The following is a 21,648-nucleotide window of genomic DNA, read 5'->3' as shown; positions in this document are numbered from 1 at the left end:
ATTCCCAGACAATGTCATCAGTAACCTTTGCTCTTCTGATCAAAATGAAGGATATCAAATAAAATAATTTTTTCAAGCTCACTAAAATTGAGAAGCATAAAAAATTATATTAAATCCAGCTTAAATTATTATGGTAGATAAGTTTTAGTGGAAGAAGACCCAGAGATATACTAAACATTCTTATATTCATTACAAAAGGTAGAAATTATAGAATTCTCACTTTTTAAAGTCAGGATAGAGTTCACATACCTTAAAATTCACCCTTTTAAAGTACACAGTCTGCCCTGTCTGGTGTGGTTCAGCGATTAGAGCATTGGCTGGCACACTGAAGGGTCATTTGTTCGATTCCTGGTCTAGGGCATGTACCTGGGTTGCAGGATCGATCCCTGGCCCCAGTCAGGCTGCATGTGGGAGGCAACCAATCGATGTGTGTCTCTCACATAGATGTTTATCTTTGTCCATCTCTTCCATTTCCTTTCACTTTCTCTAAGGTTCAATGGAAAAAATGTCATCAGGTGAGGATTAAAAAAATTTTAAATTTCACAATCCAGTGGTTTTTACTATATTCACATGGTTTTGCAGCCATTACTACTATCTAATTTTAGAACATTTTATCACCTGCAAAAGAAACCTCATACTCATTAGCAGTGACTTCCCATTTTCCCTACCCCAGCCCCTGTTATCTACTGTTCTATATTTGTTGTTATGAATTTCACAACTCTAGGTACCATGTACTAGTAAGTGTAATCATAGAACATTTGTCCTTTTGTGTCTGCTTTCACTTAGCATAATGTTTTCAAGGTATGCAAATGTTCATAACATGTATCAGTACATTATTTATTTTTATTGCTGTATAGTATTCCTTTGTATGCATATATCTCATTTTGTTTCTCCATTTATCAACTCATATAAAGTTAGGTTGTTTCCACTCCTTGGCTATCCTATACAATAAAGAGCTAATATGCTAATTAGACCAAACAGCAGAATGACCGTCTGGACTAACTTCCAGATGAAGCCGGGGCTGCAAGGGCTGCCCAGGGCTGCGAGGGCTGGCCAAGGCAGCCTGGGCTGTGAGGGCTGAGCCCCTTGCACGAATTTTGTGCATCGGGCCTCTAGTTATAAATAATGCTGCTATGGCCAATTTGTATACAATTTTTTGCATGAATATATGTTTTTATTTATCCTAGGTACATACGTAGGAGTGGAATTTCTGGGTCATATGGTGAACATATTTAACATTTGTAGGAACTGCCAAAATCTTTTTAAAAGTAGCTGTACAATTTTATATTCCTACTTAGAATTCTCATTTTGATAAAGAAAATAATTCCCTATTAGAAAATTTATACAGAATACTAAAATGTTAAAAAGCCTCCAATACTAAAAGTCTGAATAAATTATAAGAATCTATAATTGTAAAAGGAAATTATTAAATAAACAAGAAGAAAAATTTAAATTGGAAATATTGGAAGTGAAATTCTATCAGGTAGCCATAAAAAATGACTAAAATTAGTTCAGCAAAATTTAATTGTATCTATCATCACAACTTTTAAATGTTCAAAATGACAATATTTGAAATTATATTGATTCACATTTCACTAATTCATGTTGAATTATTCCTCAGAGTTTCTGTTAAATTAAAATATTTTGGCATACATGATGTATTACGTTGTCAATGATGAACACTACATAAATAAGTTTAATTTACATCAATATCAGTCAATCAAGTTACTTACGCTGTGATATTCCTATGCCTCTTATATATATACTAGAGGCCCAGTGCATGATTGAATCATGCACGTCAGGGTCCCGATGGACTCACCATCATGTATCCCAGCAGGCCAGGCGGCACCTCCACCTCCTCGCCCCTCAGACTGCGGCCCTTCGAGTCCATCGGGACCCTGACGGATGGCCGGGGTGAAAAAGCGCCCCACAGGGGCGGGCCGGTTAACCCGGACTTCACAGGGCAGGAGGTGCAGCGTGTGCGCAGAGCGACGGGGCGTAGGTGGATGCGGTGCTTCTCCATGTCTTCCTCGTCGCTGCTCTCCATCCTCTGCCGGGTTTCCGTGGCTCGCTGACTGAGGCCAGAGCTTGCTCCCCCACTTTTGATGATCCACGGCCGCTGAGGGGGTCTCCCCTGCTGTTGAGAGGCGCAGGGGGTGGGACCCCCTCAGCGGCCTGGATCTGGCCGTTGAGAGGCACAGGGGGCGGGAGTCCCGCCCCCTGTACCTCTCTACAGCAGCGTAGCCCCGCTCAGTGGCAGCGGATCCGTGCCTCTCAATGGCCGGATAGGCCACCCTGAGTCCCGCCCCCCAGCCTCCGCCGCCCAATCGTGGGTGTAGCGGAGTGATGGTAATTTACATGGTATGCTATTATTAGATAGGATAGAAACCCAAATTATATTACATACGGTATGAAACAAATATTTTTCATGATCAAATCTGGTATCTGTCATATTATAAGCAATGACTGCACAAACTTTCAGACTGGACCTCAAAATGAAATTTGTTCTTTTCACTTGGGTCTATATTTTTGTAACAAAGTCTATATTTGAATTTTAATAAGCTCCCCCGGTAATTAATATACACATTAAAGTTTGAGAAGCACTTGTCTGAATAATTTGCTGCGTTGACCTCTTTGAATAAAATCTCTGAATTTAATCTATAGTATATTAACATTGTTCATTTAATGCAATAATATAACATTAAATAATATAATTTAAAATAGCATGTATGAGGTTTTATATAAGAAATGGGTGCATGGGGGGGCTAAGGGGGGGATGAGGACATGTATGTAATAACTTAATAAAGAAATTAAAAGAAATATGGGTGCAGCAAAAGTTGAACTTTCTAATTACCTTAGATTAATTCAAAGATGCACTTGAGCAATAGGAGACATTTTGATCAGACCAGTAAGTGGAATTCAAGAGTACTTGATAGTGCTGGCACCATGTCTGTCATTTACCTAGTCCTCAGAACCATGAATGCAACATGTTCAGTAACTTGTTTTTAAATCCTCATCCGAGGATATTTCCATTGATTTTTAGAGAGAGTGGAAGGGGTAGCAGAGGGGAGAGAGAGAGAGAGAGAGAGAGGAGAGAGAGAAATATTGATGTGAGAGAGACACACATTGATTGGTTGCCTCCCACACATGCCCCAACTGGGACCGGGGATTGAACCTGCAACCCAGGTACATGCCCTTGACTGGGAATCGAACCCACGACCATTCCATGCGCAGGCCAACACTGTAACCACTTACCAACACCGGCCAGAGCTGTTCAGTAACTTTTAATAATGGTTTTTACTTCAACCTACTATTGTTAAGGGTGCTAGGATTTGATTATTCAGCAAATAATTGCCAGGAGCCTGTTATGTGCCATGCATCTGTTAGGGCTCATAAACACATTGATGGCCATGGTGAATAGGTAAAAAAAAACACAAACCCTTGGCACAGTGAATGTCACCATAAAAGAATAGGTAGAATAGTGGCTACAGTGACCCATATTTTTGGGATAAAAGTTTGACATCAAATGACTGTATTCTGTGTTTCTGCTAGAGATCAATCAGTGTTTAAGATGCCACCAGAATTGTTGTTACCCATTTTCTGAATGTCAGTGTCAGTACTGATCCATTGTATACCACTGTGACCTGACCCAAACAGAGATCAGCACATTTCATTTTCATGTCCTACTAGTCCTGGATAAGCCGTAAATATTAAAGAAGATAATGAGAAAAAATTGGGGTGCTTTTTATGACCATCAATCTCATCATTCTCTTAAGCAGACATAATATATGAAGTTGTCTTCACTAACCAGTTAAAGCAAACAAAATACTTGATTAAATTCCTTTCCTTTTTGTAACTTTTTTATCTTTAAATTCAAATTTATAGAAAAGCTGCAAGAATAGTACAAAGAATTTCTGTTTACCAATTGTACTCACATTCCCCAGTTGTTAATATTTTACCACATTTGTTTTATCATTCTCTTTACCAACAGATAGACATCTATACATACACATAAATAAAAACACACATATATAACTTTTTCTGAATCATTTGAGAGTAAGTTGTAGACATGATATTTATAATTGTTTTTAAACCATTTCTGATTATGTATTTATTCTTCACGTTAGTTTAGACACTGAACCTACCAGTTTTGAGGGTCGGATTGGAAACCCTTTCTTGAAATTTTTAGAATCTTTTCTGATTGGTGCCTCAAGTGCAGGAAAGTTAACCTTTCTTTTGAATTCATTTAGGAATAAGTGTTGCGACAGCCGATAGAAAAGCTAATTTAAAGAAACTATACCCACTTAATTCATTGTGGCTTTTTAACCTATACATTGTGTTGAGAGGTCATGCCAGTGTAACTAAAAGGGACTGCCTCTATGACTTACTTTATTTTTATGACATTTTAATTTAATACTGTACTTATAGTGTGGAAATTGCAGATTACCTCTCATGCCTGAAATAACTAACTTCTTCTGGAATAAGACACAAACTAATTCGCAGTATAAACATTTTTCATTGTCCAAGTTCAAAAAATTAAGTCTTGGTAGTAATTATGAGAGAATTAAGTAAGATCCTGGTGAGATTAAAATGTGTTTTTTTTCAAAGTCAAAGCTATTTCCTTTGGGCAAATGAGCCTCCTTTGTGAGTTCTTTAACATTACGGTATTCTTTGGTAAATTTTGCCCGCTATGTTCTGAATGATGCTCTCATAGTCTGAGTGATTCACTCAAGACTGAGTAATTTCAGAATTGGAAGAATCTAGGCCTCTGCTATTCAAAGTGTCCATTGCTTTACCCAGACTGGTAGAAAAACAGAATCTCAGGCTCCTATCCTACATGTACTGAATCAAATCTACGTTTTAACAAGATTCCCCAGGTGACTGTGTGTGCATTAAAATTTTAGAGCCATTATTATACTGATTTGAGGAGTCTATGTCATAACATTCATCAGAGAAATGGTCAGGCTTTTGTTAAAGTTTCTTCAAAGATGCCCTTCTTCAGCATCCTAAAAACCAATTCTGCTATGTAGGGCTTCCTCTGTCAGCTCTCCATATAGATATGAACCAGATTTGTGCTCAAGGGGAAGAAAGAACAAGTTAGATAGGTTAGTGGAAATTTCCACTTCTTTTCTTCCTTATTTCTTCAGGAGAGTAGAAAATCTTTAGATTTTTTTTTTTACAGATGCATGGATATGCTAGACAGTCTAATTTATTCCTTCTGGGAGGTGATTAATACTGCACTGAATAAAACGGAAATAGCAGCTTTTTTGAGACTTCAGGGGAGCTTCTGGGATGATAGGCACTTCCCACTGTTCCAAATACCATAAGCATTCTACAAAGAGATTCTTAAGTACTCCTTTGTGCAAAATTAAGATTATTGCTAACTTATTCCTTGTCTCTTCTTCCATTGTCCACAAAGACATTTTAGTTTTAAAAATACCATATATTAGTGTTAAAATTCAAACAATACAGAAGTGTCTATAGAGTAAATTTGTTTATTTGTCTGTCATTCTGTTCCTGTTCTAACAGAAGTAGCCACTGTTCATAGTTTGGTTTGTAGCCTCCCAGGATTTCTGATGCATGTTTTCATATATACATACACTCAAAAATTTAAATAACATTATACTGCAATGCTGTTTTGTAAATTGCTTTTGGTTCCATTTACTATACCATGAATTGCTTTAATACGAGTATGCAAATTGTTAGCATGGTGATAAAAATCTGCTATAAAAATAAGAGCTATCCATTAACAAACTACTCTCTACCTAGGGTTTGGGGTGGAAATAATGGCTGAAATAACTTGATATAACCAAAGTTTTATTTACTCAGTTTAGACTTTCCTTAAAACTGGGATGAACAGCATTGAAATTAGAAGTCACTTCCTAGAAAGTGTAAAGATAACATAGGTCCATGCTGCTTTCAAAGGAATGGATTGACAGTGTCTGGTGGTGGATTGTGATGAATGACTAGGATGCAGCTGGAGAATACCTCAAATGAAAAGAATCTTTCCCTGTCTACCAGGTACAAATGAGCCATTGGTAGTAATAGCTCAGCCCTCGTCAGAAATGCCACATTTGACTGCAACTAATGAATTTTATGCTAAAATGATGACACCAATTCACAACAAGGAGGAGGCAAAGACGTCATCTAAGTGTTACATACAAGTCACCGGTATGACTTGTGCTTCCTGTGTAGCAAACATTGAACGGAATTTAAGACGAGAAGAAGGTGAGACACTCTTAAAGCTTGTTGTTTTATGTTCTAGTTTGAGGACTCTGACTTTTTTGTCTTTGTATGTGTTTTGTTACCATGTTTATAATTCTTGCCAAGACCTCCTAAAGACTATCAGTAATGTTCAGGACAGCCTTGAGTTTCTGACAGTCAGTTGTTGTTAGTGTTTTGTTCCCTTATATATGGTTCCTATCTCGTTTGCTTTATGATCACATTTTAATATCAATGGAACTTGTAGGAAAAATATAAAAAGGAAATACATAAGATTACTATTCTTTTTAAAAATATATATTTTTATTTGTTTCAGAGAGGAAGGGAGAGGGGGAGAGAGATAGAAACAATGATGAGAGAGAATCATTGATTGGCTGCCTCCCTGCACTGGAGATCAAGCCGGCATCCCAGGCATGTGCCCCTGACCGGAATCAAACCCGGAACCCTTCAGTCCGCAGGCCAACGCTCTATCCACTGAGGCAAACTGGCTAGGGCAAGATTATTACTCTTTATGGACCTTGGGTGCAATGTATTTTAAAAAACATGCAAATTTCCTGATAAAGTTATGTGTAAAACTGACTACTAGAATACATAAATTGTTACTATACCTAGAGCAAGCATAAGACTAAAACCAGGTTTGTTTAGAATTACAGGGGTGGGAAAAAGTAGGTTAAATTACTAGCCATTGTTACTAAAAGATAAATCATAAGTAAGGATATGAAATAATAACAATAAGAAGATAAATAATATAAATAATACTATAATAACTTAATCTACACTAATAAAAGAGAAAGATGCAAATTGACCATACTTCTGCTATGCCCACCAGCCAATCAGGAGTGAGTATGCAAATTAACCTGACAAAGATGGCAGCAGCCCCACCCCCCAGCCACTCCGGGCCTGTGGGAGTCAGAGAAGTCAGGCGCCAGTGCCTGAGGCTGGCTGCAGCCAGGGAGACCAAGAAGCTGCCTGCCCCATGATCCCAGGCCGCAGCCAGCTGCAGAAGCCTCACATCCGCCTGCCCCACGTCCTGGGGGAGACGGAGAAACTGGGTGCCAGCGCCTGAGGCTGGCTGCGGCCCTGGAGACGAAGAAGCCACCTGCCCCGTGATCCCAGGCCGCAGCCAGCTGCAGAAGCCTCACATCCGCCTGCCCCACGTCCTGGGGGAGACGGAGAAACTGGGTGCCAGCGCCTGAGGCTGGCTGCGGCCCTGGAGACGAAGAAGCCACCTGCCCCATGATCCCAGGCCGCAGCCAGCTGCAGAAGCCTCACGTCTGCCTGCCCCATGTCCTGGGGGAGACTGAGAAACTGGGCCCAGTGCCTGAGGCTGGCTACAGCCTGGTAGACAGAGAAGCCGTCCACCCTGCAGTCCCGGGCATCAGTACCTACGGCTGGCTGTGGTCCGGGGGATGGAGAAGCCGCCCACCCCGTGGTCCCGGGTGTCAGCACTTGTGGCTGCAGCTGGCCCAGGCGCCTATGGCTGACCAGAGGGAGGGAAGCCCGGATCCTGGGTGCCTGTGGTCGGCTGGAGGAGGGAATCCTGGGTCCCGGGTGCGGGGCCGAGGCAGAGGTGGTTAGGGGCAATCAAGCCAGCAGGGGAGCAGTTAGGGACGACCAAGCTGGCAGGCAGAAGCAGTTAGGGGCAATCAGGCAGGCAGGCAAGCAGTTAGGAGCCAGCAGTTCTGGATTGTGAGAGGGATGTCTGACTGCCAGTTATACCCCGAGGGGTCCCAGATTGGAGAGGGTGCAGGCCGGGCTGAGGGACACCCCTACCCCCCCTGCACGAATTTCGTGCACCAGGCCACTAGTTAATAATACAAGAATAAACTCTGTGTTTCATATACTCACAACTGTAAACCTCTTTTGTCCACTCCTTATATTGTTCTCTTACAACAGTTTGATCGTTGAACTTTGCTTGCAGTAAAAATGTTCAAAAGTTAATATTGTGGCCCTAACCGGTTTGGCTCAGTGGATAGAGCTTCGGTCTGCAGACTGAAAAGTCCCAGGTTCAATTCCAGTCAAGGGCATGTACCTTGGTTGCAGGCACATCCCTGGTAGGGGGTGTGCAGGAGGCAGCTGATCGATGTTTCTCTCGCATCGATATTTCTAGCCCTCTTTCCCTCTCCCTTCCTCTCTGTAAAAAATCAACACAATATATTTTTAAAAAGTTAATATTGTGTAATTTTAGGTTACAAAGTCTTAGAAATTCTACAACATTATTTAGTCACACTCAGATGTTTTAGTTTATACATTTACATTCATATTATTGGACTTCATAGTATGGCATAGTAGATTTCTTAACCATAGAGATATGTGATTATATTTAATGAGACTTAAGTCATGGGCACCCCTAACCCCAGATGTCTTAAAGATACATGCTGTTAGTCACAAGGGCTGAATAAGTAATATTAGTATAAGCTTATTCCCACTATTGGGGAAGTAACTCAAAGTGTATATAGTAATAATGCAGGCCTGGGGTAAGTAGAATCACCTTATACATAAGACCAAACATTATAACAAAATGTATACAGAGCCATTTTCATTTCAATATTATCTTGTCTGCATTCTGTCACTTCTGCATCTTTCATTTCAGCCTCCATTATATCTAATAAAAGTGCAGTCAAGGCTGAAGCTTATATTACACTTTGATAGATTAAAAAAGAAAAGGAAGGAGGTTGCAAGCAAATGAAAGCAAAAAAATTTCTGGGACTCCTGTTTAATTTTATAATAAACTATTTTGGGCAAGTCAGAAATAGCCATTTTCATGAGACAAGTAATGCCTGTGCCAATTACAAATCTTTAAAAAAATTTTTATTAAGCTGATTCTACCAGTTACTCTCTATTATCCCTGTTACCACCTTTTAACCCAATTAGGAATACCATTGGCCTAGCTGGGGTGACTAAATTGACTTTTTTCTTTTTAAACTAAGTAACACTGCTCTTCCCATAGTTTAGGCTCATTATATTTCTAAAATTGAATAGAAACTTCTAATTATAGTTTGAAGTAAGAATTTTAAAAGTATCCATAATAAGTATTAAACCTATTTTTGAAACTTAATAAAACAGAATTTCTCTTCTATTTCGGTTTGGCTATAGATTACATTCAACTGAGCAAAAAATAATTTTTCCTACTTCCTCTATCCTTTTATTAGTGACACTTTCCTATGAACCATTCCTCTGAATTAGTTGGTACCCACAAAGTCCAGAGAAGCACTTGATATAGAAAACTTAGGTTCTATTAGATGCTTTGTTTTCTTAATAAAAATTATTAAGTTAATATTTGTGGGGTTTTTCCTTTTTATCAAACTCCAGAGCTGACCTACTGACTAGTGGTCCCCATTCCTTATCAGGTAGCCACTGAGTGCCACAGATTCCTAGAAATAGCTGCCATTTTCTACTATGTGAAATTAATTTTCTTCCTGGCAATGAGAGCAATAGCTGGCCTAGAGAAGTGGGATGTTTGTTAACAAAAGGCTTTCACCAAAGAACAGTGTGACTGCCATAAAATGAACTCCTTTGTTCTGTTAACAAGTGTGTGGCACTTTTTCATTCTAGAAATAAAAGCACTTTAGATTATTGTGTGCCAGACAGTAAAACTTGGCGAATTTAAATAAATGACTATTATTTGATATTATGTGTATGTTGGTACAGTCAGACTCTTTGCTACAACTGCAGTGATCTCCTAAAATCATGAGTTCCTTTCTCTAGGACTATCTCATTAGTTTCTAAAAATGCTTTATATTTATATGATTAGGTCTCAACTCATTGCAATTCATGGGCCTTATTTGGATCCTAATTCAAACAAACAAACAAAAAACCCTGTGTTAAATTAACTAATAAACGGTTATATAACACTTGTGGACATGTGAATATTGCCTAGATATTTGATGATATTGAAGAATTATTTTAGCTATTATATGATATTATGTTTATTTTTAAAGAGAACAGTATCTTTAAGAAATGAATATTTAAATATTGACATGTGAAATGATATGATGTCTGAGATTTGCTTGAAAATAATCAGTAGATAGATACAGAGACAGTAAAGCATCAAACAGACTGTCAAATTACAGGGGGAAGGTTAGGGAGAGGTGGGGGAGATAAGAGATCAACCGAAGGACTTGTATGCATGCATATAAGCATAACCAATGGACGCAAAACTCTGGGGGGTGAGGGCATGTATGGGAATGGGGTGTGTGGGGGGGGGACAATGGTAAGATATGTACACATATAATACCTTAATAAAAAAAATTATATAAGAAAAGAAAATAATCAGAGTAGAGGGCAGAGATTACTTGGATAGGAACATAGAAGAAAAATTAGCCTGGTATTATTGATAATTGTTGAAGCTGGGTGATTGATACATCAAATTTATGTTGTTCTCTCTTTTGTATATATATAATTGAAAATTTCCATAATAAAAATTTTAAGAAAATAAGGCCCTCTTTTCAAAAAGTTTTATTTGGTTTGGGTTTAAGATTATATTAAAGTTAAGTAACAAATTTCTCCAGATTCCCATTAATCCTTTCACAGTTAAATGAAAAACAAACATTACTCTTTTTTAAAATTTTCAAAAAAAATTATTGATTTTGAGAGAAAGAGAGAGAGAAACATCAGTTTGTTGTTCCACTTGTTTATGCATTTATTGGTTGATTCTTGTATGTGCCCTGACTGGGGATCAAACCCACAACCTTGGAATATTACTTTTTTTTAAAGGTGTGTTATCTGAATTGTTTTTCTTATCAATGCTCCTAGGAATATATTCTGTACTTGTGGCTTTGATGGCTGGCAAAGCAGAAGTAAGATATAATCCTGCTGTTACACAACCCCCGATGATAGCTGAGTTCATTCGAGAGCTTGGATTTGGAGCCACTGTGATAGAAAATGCTGATGAAGGGGATGGTGTTTTGGAACTTATTGTAAGTAAGAATATTTGTTTAATTAATAAAATTTCCAGGAAATTTTAACAATGATTCAAAAAAGAATTCCAAACATAATTAAAGCTGGGAAAATAAGACATAAAAGGAAAATTAAGGGAACTGGAAAATGGAAGGATAAGATATAACTTAATGGTGGCCTTCAAGCATGGAATGTAAAAGATAATCATATCTCTATTAAGAACCAAAAAGGAAGAATTTGGTTTAAATGAATAACTGAAAATCAACTTTAAAAAAATGTAGTATGATTCTTACCTATAGCATGTAAAATAATAAGTTTCAGATGCATTAAAGTTTTATAAATGAAGTAAGACATATTGATTTACACTTGATCTTAGCTCAAAGGCCAAGAAGCAATGGGGCATATTGGTTTAAAATGGTCATTTTCTCCAACGCAGCAAATCAAGTTTTATTTGTATAACTTCAACAATTAAAATAAACATTTCAACCCTGTGCCAAAATAGGTTCCAGCTCAAACAAAAGTTTAAGTGTAAAAAATGAAATCATGAAATTTCTAGAAGAAATATTTGGAGCTTTTTTTCAATATGCTAGCATTAAAATTTCAAACATCAGAAAAATCAAAAGTGTTATACAGTGGACATCCTTATACACACCATCAAGATTCTACAATTAACATTTTACTGTATTTGTTTTTATAATACATAAGTCTATCAATACATTATGGAAATAATTTTAGACTCACAAATAAGTTACAAAAATGGCACAGAGAATTTCAATGTAGCCTCTACCCAGATTTCCCGAATGATAACATCTAATCTGTCATTTAAAAAATAATATTAGAGTAGGAAGGGCCTTTTTTATCTCATATAACACTCACAAATGAAAAGATGGATAAATCAGGTACATAACATTTTCTTCTTGGGAAAAAAGCAACATAAAGCCAAAGGGAAGTAAAATAATTGTAATTCATCTCATAGATGAAGGTTAATTTTCTTAATATACGAGAAACTGTTATAAATCAATAAGAAAAGAGCCAACAACCCAAAAGAAAGATGGTAAAGGATATGAATAGACAGCTCACAGAAAAACCAAAACATTACCTCTTTAAACATATGAAAAGCTATTCAACTTCATTTTAATAAGAGTAAAGCAAATCTAAACTGCATTGAAATGCCATTTTTTACCTATTAGATCAGTAAAAATTAAAAACAACTTTTGTTAACACTGTGTTTGTGATCTCTCATATTGCTCTTGCAATGTCAGTTGATTTAAGCTCTTAGCAGGAATTTGACAATATCTATCAAAAGGAAAGTTGCGTATAGCTTTTGCCTTAGAAGCTTCGCTTGTAGCAAGTTATCAAACAGACGTTTGCATACTAGTATGTATGAAATGATGTGTAAAGATGTTCATTATATTGTTACTTATAACAGCTATTAAAAAGAATGGGCAGATTTTTACTTTTTAAAGACTTTAAAAATTAATAGCTTTATTGAAACATAATTCACAAATTATAAATCCCTTTTAGAGTGTACAATTCAGTGGTTTTTAGTATATTCTCAGAGTGGTGCTAGTATCACCTCAAACAAAATTGAAACAAACTCATAGACTCAAATAGCAGACTGGTGATTGCCAGAGAGGAAGGTGGTTATCGAACTGGGTGAAAGGTGAAGGGATTAAGAAGTACAAATTGGTAGTTACAAAATTGTCCTGGGGATGTAAATTACAGCACAGGAAATATAATCAATAATATATAATAATAAAAGCATAATATGCTAATTAGACTGGACGTCCTTCCGGCCGAAGCTATGGTAGGCAGGGGCCGAGCCCCTTGCACGAATTTCGTGCATCAGGCCTCTAGTCTATATATATAAAAGGCTAATATGCAAAGTGTCCCTCTGGGAGTTTGACCGGGAGACTGGGAGTTCGATTGCTCACTATGACATGCGCTGACCACCAGGGGGTGGTGTGGAAGGAAGGCCCCGTCTGGCAGCCGGAAGGCTGTCCCTGATCGCTGGCCAGGCCTAGGGACCCTACCCATGCATGAATTTCATGCACTGAGCCTCTAGTATTCTAATAACTATGTATGGTGCCAGCTGTATACTAGAATTATTGGGGAGGATCACTTCGTAAATTTGGCTACCCACTGTGCCAATTATATAATTTACGAAGTGATCCTCCCCAATAATTCTAGTATACAGCTGGCACCATACATAGTTATTAGAATACTAGAGGCTCAGTGCATGAAATTCATGCACGGGTAGGGTCCCTAGGCCTGGCCAGCGATCAGGGACAGCCTTCCTGCTGCCAGATGGGGCCTTCCTTCATTCCGCACCACCCCCTGGTGGTCAGCGCATGTCATAGCGAGCAATTGAACACCTGAAACTAATATAAAGTAATATTGAATGTCAACTATAATTGAAAAAATTGCTGGTATAACATCTTTGTCTAGTAAGTCCAGTGTTTGGGCTTCCTCAGGGACATTTTCTGTTGATTGCTTTTTTTCCTGCTTATAGACCATACTCATTTCATTGCATGGTCTCATGATATTTTTGTTAAAAATATAATATAGCAACTCTGGAAATAAGATTCTTCTCACCTCTTCAAGGTTTGCTCTTGTCGTCATTTGTCGTAGTTATTGTTTGTTTAGTGACTTTTCTGAACTAATTCCATGAAGTCTATATTCTTTGTTGTGTGTGGCCACTGAATTCTCTGCTTTATTAGTTCAGTGGTCAGCTAAAGATTGGATAGAGATTTTCTTAAGGACCTGAAACCAGTAAGTCTCTCAGTCTTTGCTGAGGAGCTCTGTGTAAATGTTGGGGCATGCCTTCAACACTCAAGCCATGTGGTTGTCAGTTTTGCCTTAGCTTTCACTTTCTGTCTCTACAGAGCCTAAAGGTAAGCCTGAGGTGAGAGGGGTTAGGGTCCTTTTAGTTTTTTTCTGTGCACAGCTCTGGACATGTGCACAACCCTATGCATGTGCATTGCCTTCTAGATTCCTAGGAGAATGTTGGAACTGTTATGGATGTCTTGCTTCCTTGTTTTTCCTTTTAGGCTCTTTGGTTGGCCTGTTGTTTGCACCAGCTGTTATCCATTGGCTCAGGCAGCCATAAGATTAAATAATTACCTCTAACTGTTTTTGTCAAATTCTTCCAGAGGAAAAAGCTTTTTGTACCCTCTGAGCTCCAGTCAAAGCAAACACAGACATCTTTGCAAGTGGAATATTTCATAGAACCATCAGATAGCTCAAATAATGAAAACTTTCTGATAGAGACTTTGAATGAGCTCCAACCCTTTTTGCCCTCTCTGGTGGCTTCTGTTGCAGGTTTTGTTTGTTTGTTTGTTTGTTTGTTTGTTTTTTATCATGATTGTGAGCTGGTGGTCTTCATGACTACCACAGTGCTGGAGGGGAGGGGCAATTATAATGCACATAGGTTACTATTTTATTGGGATTCATCTGATTTTCTTGAATAAATGCTGCCTGGGTTGCTGAAAGTTTTTGTTTAAGTTCCAAATTTCTGAAAAAGTTGGTTCTGACAATTTTTTCCTGTTTTTTCATTGCTTTTATGAAGGAGAAAATTTTCAGAGATCCTTACTCCACCATTACTGATATCCCTATAGTAGATATTCTTGAATAAATGCTTTTCAATTCATTGCATACTTTTTGGTTACTTCCCAGAGTCTTTCAACACTTTTTTGTTTTTATTTTTCAATTACAATTTACTTTCAATATTATTTTGTATTGTTTTCATGTGTACAGCATAGTGGTTAAACAATCATATACTTTACAAAGTGTTCCCTTTTTGATATTTCTAATACCCACCTGGCGCCATACATAGTTATCACAATATTATTGGCTATATTCTCTATGCTGTACTTTATATCCCTGTGACTGTTTTGTCACAATCAATTTGTACTTCTTAATCCCTTCACCTCTTTCCTCCAGTCCCTCAACCATTTATTTTGTTCTTTAGATTCCCCATATAAGTGAAATCATATGATATTTATTTTTCTCTGACTGACTTATTTCACTGAGTGTAATACTCTCTAGGTTCACCCATGGTGTTGCAAAAGGTAACATTACATACTTTTTATGGCTGAGTAATATTTCGTTGTGTAAATGTACCACAGCTTTTTTATCCACTTATTTATTGATGGGCACTTGGCTTGCTTCCTTATCTTAGCTATTGTATATAACTCTGCAATGAACATAGTGGTGCATATAGTCTTTCAAATTAGTGTTTTGGGTTTCTCCAGATAAATATCCAGAAATGGAATTGCTGGGTCAATAAGGAAGCTCCATTTAAAAAATATATTTTTATTGATTTTTCAGAGAGAGGAAGGGAGAGGGAGAGAGAGATAGAAACATCAATGATGAGAGAGAATCATTGATTGGCTGCCTCCTGCATGCCCCACACTGGGGATCGAACCTGCATGTCGGCTGACTGGGAATCGAACCAGTGACATCTTGGTTCCTGGGTTGCTGTTCAACCATTGAGCAACACCAGCCAGGCAGGAAGTTTCATTTTTAATTTTTTGAGGAAGTGCTATACTTTTTTCCATAGTGACTACACCAATCTGCATCCCCACCAATAGTGCACCAGGATTCCTTTTTTTCCACATCCTGGCCAACACTTGTCATTTGTGGATTTATTGATTATAGCCATTCTGACAAGGGTGAGGTGATATCTCATTGTGGTTTTAATTTGCATTTCTCTGACAATTGGTGACATTGAGCATTTTTTCATATCCCTATTGGTCATCTGTATGTCCTCTTTGGAAAAGTGTCTATTCAGGTCCTCAGCTCATTTTTTTATTGGATTTTTTTTGTTATTTTTTGGTGTAGAATTGCATGAGTTCTTTATAAATTTTGGATATTAACCCCTTATCAGATGTAATATTCTGTGGGTTGTCCTTTCATTTCATTGATGGTTTTCTTTGCTGTGCAAAATCTATTTAGTTTGACATAGTCCCATTTGTTTACTTTTTGTTTCCCTTGCCCGAGAAAATACATCAGAAAAAAATATTGCTAAGAGAAAATCAGAAATTTTACTATCTATGTTTTCTTCTAGGAATTTTATGGTTTTTACTCTTACATTTAAAATTTTAATCCATTTTGAGTTTATTCTATATTTTGTGAGAAGGTGGTCTAGTTTCTTTCTTTTTTTTTCATATATCTGTCCAATCTTTCCAGCATCACTTTTAATAGCTTTTTGAAATGTTTCCCCAGTTTTACCATTGCTTTTTAGGGGAAAGGAATTGATGAGCTCCTTACACAGTCATCCCAAAATTCCTGCCTCATGACTTTAGAATTTAATATCCAACTGAACTATATATAAACTCACTCAACACATAGGGCAAAAATATTTTAGATAAATGTAGAACACTTTGTCATCTATTAACCTTTACTAAAAGTAATACTAAAGGCTATAAGCAAGACATTGAATACAAGAAACAATGATTTGTCAAATTCTGCACAATGATTAGTGACAGGAAGAGACTTTTAATGAGATCTTCTGTGTAACCTGTTCAGCTCGACCTTATCCTTGTTCAATGTGATATTAAAAGTGTTCTAAAGGATATTACTGCAGAAGATCTTGTGTGTTAATCCCATGTTACAAAAGTTATTTTAAAGTAATAACTCATGTTTAATGGAGGAAAATTGTATTTCTGAATAACGTTTTTGTGTTTAATAGGTGAGAGGAATGACGTGTGCCTCCTGTGTACATAAAATAGAGTCTACCCTCACAAAGCACAGAGGTATTTTCTACTGCTCTGTGGCCTTGGCAACCAACAAAGCACATGTTAAATATGATCCAGAAATTATTGGTCCCAGAGATATTATCCATACAATTGAAGTAAGTGTCAATTTCTGTGTTCTTGACTATTTAATCAACACACCTTTGAATTGCTTCTGTTTGTATCAGACAGAGACAATGAAAAAAATCTGACACATTTGGTTACTCTCGATAGCATCTGGCTAAAAATTTAATGTAAATTTTGTAATCTGCCTTTTTTATGGTATTTTTCAGGAAGAGGTAGGCAAAGGCATACTGAACTATAAATCAGGAGCCGACTCAAAGTGGAAACACAAGGAATTTTAAAAATGTTTAGAAAATGGAAGTGAAATACAATTTGTTATGAGTAAAATATATGTTAATCATGAAGGAAATGAAGCATCCTGCTAGATGCTTTATTGTTTGTTAGGTCAAAGCAAAAGATGTATTTTTAAGTTAAAGTAAGAAATTTAAAGGACCAAACCCTTTTCTTTATGATAAATTCATCTTGTGTTTTTCAGTATATCTTACATGTGGAAGTGCTTTAAAAGTTTCAGTGTAGTATAGCATTGGTGTTATAATGATCTAAAGCACATTAATAGTTCAGATAAGATCTTTTTAAAAAATATATTGTTATTGATTTCAGAGAGGAAGGGAGAGGGATAGCAACATCAATGATGAGAGAGAATCATTGATTGACTGACTCCTGCGTGCCCTACACTCATTTTTTATTTATTTGGGTCCTCTCTCTTTGTTTCTTGATAAGTATGGGTAAAGTTTCATCAATCTTGTTTATCTTTTAAAGAAACAGCTCTTGGTTTCATTGATCTTTTGTTTTTTTAGCCTCTATTTCTACTCTGACCTTGATTATTTCCTTCCTTCTAATTACACTGGGCTTTTCTTTCCCCTGCCCCCCCCCCCCCCCCCACGCTGACACTGGACAGTTTTTTGTGAAAAGCCATGGTGTGGGAGGGAGAGGCTTGGATGGACAGGACCAGGGCCCATCTGGCGGGATTTAGCTGGACATCAGGCATTCCTCCATGTAGGTTTAGAGGCAACACTTTAATGGATAACGCCCCCAGAGGGCCTGGTGGGTGAGTAGGGGTGCCCTAGGCACTGCTGGGAGCCTTGGCCAGCAGGGCTTCTATGTCAGGCTCAATGGCAATGGTCGGAAAGCAGCGGCTGTGCATGCGCACAGGCAGGCCTTCCGAGCCCACCAGGAACTTCTCGAAGTTCCAGGCTAAGTCGTTGCGGCACACGGGAGACCAGGTGATGAACTTGGGGTCTGTCATGAGCACAGTGGCATCTTCACTGGGTGCGGCAGAGCCTTGCGCAGGCAGAGGAAGAGGGGGTGCGCCTGCGCCATTCACCTCGCACTTCTCTAAGAGCTTGAAATTGGGCTCGAACCCGCCACCAGGCCTAACATACTTGAGGGAATCCAGGATCTCTTCGTTCTTGCGTTCTCCTGCTGCCGGAACTGGCTGCATGGGAAGCCGAGCACAACGAGGCCCCGCGGCCCGAGGCGCCGCTGCAGTTCGTTCATCTGGGTGTAGTCGCGGACCCTCGTGCCTCAGAGCGAGGCCACGTTCTCAATGAGCAGCACCTGGCCCCGCAGGGAGCCCAGGCTCACGGGCTCCCCACTGGCCATCGGGCCCATAGAGAACGCGTGCACCGAGCGCAGGGCCCCCACGTCCAGCCAGCGCCATCTGAGCAGCGGAGCACGTGGCATGGGGATTGCAGAATAGGGAGCGCTGGGGACTGGAACACCTGGGCTTTTCTTTTTCTTTCTTTCTTTCTTTCTTTCTTTCTTTCTTTCTTTCTTTCTTTCTTTCTTTCTTTCTTTCTTTCTTTCTTCCTTCCTTCCTTCCTTCCTTCCTTCCTTCCTTCCTTCCTTCCTTCCTTCCTTCCTTCCTTCCTTCCTTCCTTCCTTCCTTCCTTCCTTCCTTCCTTCCTTCCTTCCTTCCTTCCTTCCTTCCTTCCTTCCTTCCTTCCTTCCTTCCTTCTTTCTTTCTTTCTTTTCTTTCTAATTGTTTAAAGCAGTGGTTGGCAAACCGCGGCTACCGAGCCACATGCGGCTCTTTGGCCCCTTGAGTGTTCTAATGCCACTTCTTCAAAATAGACTCGCCCAGGCCGAAAACCAACTTCTGCGCATGGGCCACGAAGTTTCAATCGCACTGTATGTGCGTGCCCACACGTGGTATTTTGTGGAAGAGCCACACTCAAGGGGCCAAAGAGCCGCATGTGGCTTGCAAGCCGTGATTTGCTGACCACTGGTTTAAAGTATTACAAATAGTAGTACATATGTCTCCTGTTTTTCCCCCATTGACTTTGCCCTGGCCTCCCCTCCCCTCCAATACATGCCCACCCCCCCTCCCCCCCCCAGTGTCTTGCGTCCATTGGTTATGCTTATATGCATGCATACAAGTCCTTCCGTTGATCTCTTACCTACCCCCCCACTCCCCCACCCCCCGCCTCTCCAACCTTCCGGCTGTTATTTGACAGTCTGTTAGATGCTTCTCTGCCTCTGTATCTATCTTTTTGTTCATCAAGTTATAATGTTCTTTATTATCTATAAATGAGTGAGATTATGTGGTATTTTTCTTTCACTGACTGGCTTATTTCACTTAGCATAATGCTCTCCAGTTCCATCCATGCGGTTGTGAATGGTAAGAATTCTTTCTTTTTTATAGCAGCATAGTATTCCATTGTGTAGATGTACCATAGTTTTCTAATCCGCTCATCTGCTGATGGGCATTTAGGCTGTTTCCAAATCTTAGCTATTATAAATTGTGCTGCTAAGAACATAGGGGTGCATATATCCTTTTTTAAAAAAAGAAATTAAATAGCTATGTTTATTTCCTTCTACTCCTTATTAGTATTTGAAGAAGCACTTAAAACTACTGAAGTTAAAATGACTTTCCAAATTCATTTAACTCTTAAACAATTCATTTTATCCTATGGCATACTTAGAGTGGGCCATACTTGTGAATAAAGCCAGCGTCAATATTTCGGACCAATCTTTTAGCCATTTTCTTATGCTAATATGAAGGAAATTAAATTTGCATGGGTGAATTTTGCTACTTGTTTACTTTTTAAAAAAAATAAGTCTTTATTTTTCAGATTATTACAATTGTTCCTCTCCCCCCCCCCATAGCTTCCCTCCACCTGGTTCCCACCCACCCCTCTGCCCTTACCCCCCCCCGACTGTCCTCATCCATAGGTGTATGATTTTTGTCCAGTCTCTTCCCGCACGCCCCACACCCCTTTCCCCCTGAGAGTTGTCAGTCCACTCCCTTTCTATGCCCCTGATTCTATTATATTCACCAGTTTATTCTGTTCCTCAGATTTTTTATTCACTTGATTTTTAGATACACTTGTTGATAGATATGTATTTGTTGTTCATAATTTTTATCTTTACCTTTTTCTTCTTCTTCCACCTCTTAAAGAATACCTTTCAGCATTTCATATAATACTGGTTTGGCGGTGATGAACTCCTTTAGCTTTTTCTTATCTGTGAAGCTCTTTATCTGACCTTCAATTCTGAATGATAACTTTGCTGGGTAGAGTAATCTTGGTTGTAGGTTCTTGCTATTCATCACTTTGAATATTTCTTGCCACTCCTGTCTGGCCTGCATAGTTTCTGTTGAGAAATCAGCTGACAGTCATATGGGTGCTCCCTTATAGGTAATTAACTGTTTTTCACTTGCTGCTTTTAATATTCTCTCTTTGTCTTTTGCTCTTGGCATTTTAATTATGATGTGTCTTGGTGTGGTCCTCTTTGGATTCCTTTTCTTTGGGGTTCTCTGCACTTCCTGGACTTGTAAGTCTATTTCTTTCACCAGGTGGGGGGAGTTTTCGGTCATTATTTCTTCAAATAGGTTTTCAGTATCTTGCGCTCTCTCTTCTTCTGGCTCCCCCCATAATTTGGATGTTGGTATGCTTAAAGTTGTCCCAGAGGCTCCTTACACTATCTTCATATTGTTGGATTCTTTTTTCTTTTTGCTTTTCCGGTTGGGTGTTTTTTGCTTCTTTGTATTTCAAATCTTTGACTTGATTCTTGCGATCCTCTAGTCTGCTGTTGGATATCTGTATATTATTTTTTATTTCAGTCAGTGTATGCTTAATTTCTAGTTGGTCCTTTTTCATATCCTCGTGGGTCTCGCTAAATTTATCGGCCTTTTCTAGAAAATTCTTGAAAAACCTTATAACCGTGGTTTTGAACTCTATATCCAGTCTTTTGCTTTTCTCCATTTCTTTCATTTGTGACCTGTTTCTTTGTCTCCTCATTTTAGCTGCTTCCCTGAGTTGATAGAGTGGCTTTGTGTGCTAGGTGTCCTATAGGGCCCAGTAGCTCAGCCTCCCCCATTACCTGAGGTGGACACTCTTGGTGCACCCCTTTGTGGGCTGTGTGCACAGTCTTGTTGTAGTTAAGCCTTGATTGTTGTTGGTATCACTGGGAGGAATTGACCTCCAGGCCAATTGGCTGTGAGGATCAGCTGTGTCTACGCTGGGAGAACTTCTGTGCTGGAGACACCCTTATGAGATAAGACTTGCAAAAGCTTCTGTGCTCAGCTTGGATGGGGCGGAGTCTCAGGGTGGAGCAGACAACAATGGTTTCTCGTCAGCCCAGCCCTAAGAGGCCCCTGGGTCTCAGTGTCCCACAGTAATCTCTGCAAGCACCTCTGAGAGAAAGCCACCCTCGAGTTCCGCCCGCTGCCAGACAGTCCAGTTTCTCCCCCAATGAGTCTGGGTCC

At 38.9% G+C, this 21,648-nt stretch overlaps 1 protein-coding gene and 1 pseudogene across 2 annotated transcripts in view; one reads left to right on the top strand and one right to left on the bottom strand.

Moving 5' to 3' along the window:
• ATP7A (ATPase copper transporting alpha) overlaps nucleotides 1-21,648 on the top strand; it is a 204,527-nt gene that overhangs the window by 125,909 nt on the left and 56,970 nt on the right. The window contains exons 5-7 of the mRNA XM_079765248.1: nucleotides 6,022-6,228; nucleotides 10,978-11,141; nucleotides 16,814-16,975. Coding sequence (XP_079621374.1) covers nucleotides 6,022-6,228; nucleotides 10,978-11,141; nucleotides 16,814-16,975 — 533 coding nt within the window. The remainder of the gene's footprint in view (nucleotides 1-6,021; nucleotides 6,229-10,977; nucleotides 11,142-16,813; nucleotides 16,976-21,648) is intronic.
• LOC307095764 (glutathione peroxidase 1-like) lies at nucleotides 17,946-18,739 on the bottom strand (annotated as a pseudogene). Its single transcript has one exon. The product of its transcript is annotated as a glutathione peroxidase 1-like (transcript).

Source organism: Cnephaeus nilssonii, assembly GCF_951640355.1.
Source record: "Cnephaeus nilssonii genome assembly, chromosome: X".
In the NCBI taxonomy this organism is placed as follows: domain Eukaryota; kingdom Metazoa; phylum Chordata; class Mammalia; order Chiroptera; family Vespertilionidae; genus Cnephaeus; species Cnephaeus nilssonii.
This window is presented reverse-complemented; position numbering and strand designations above follow the sequence as displayed.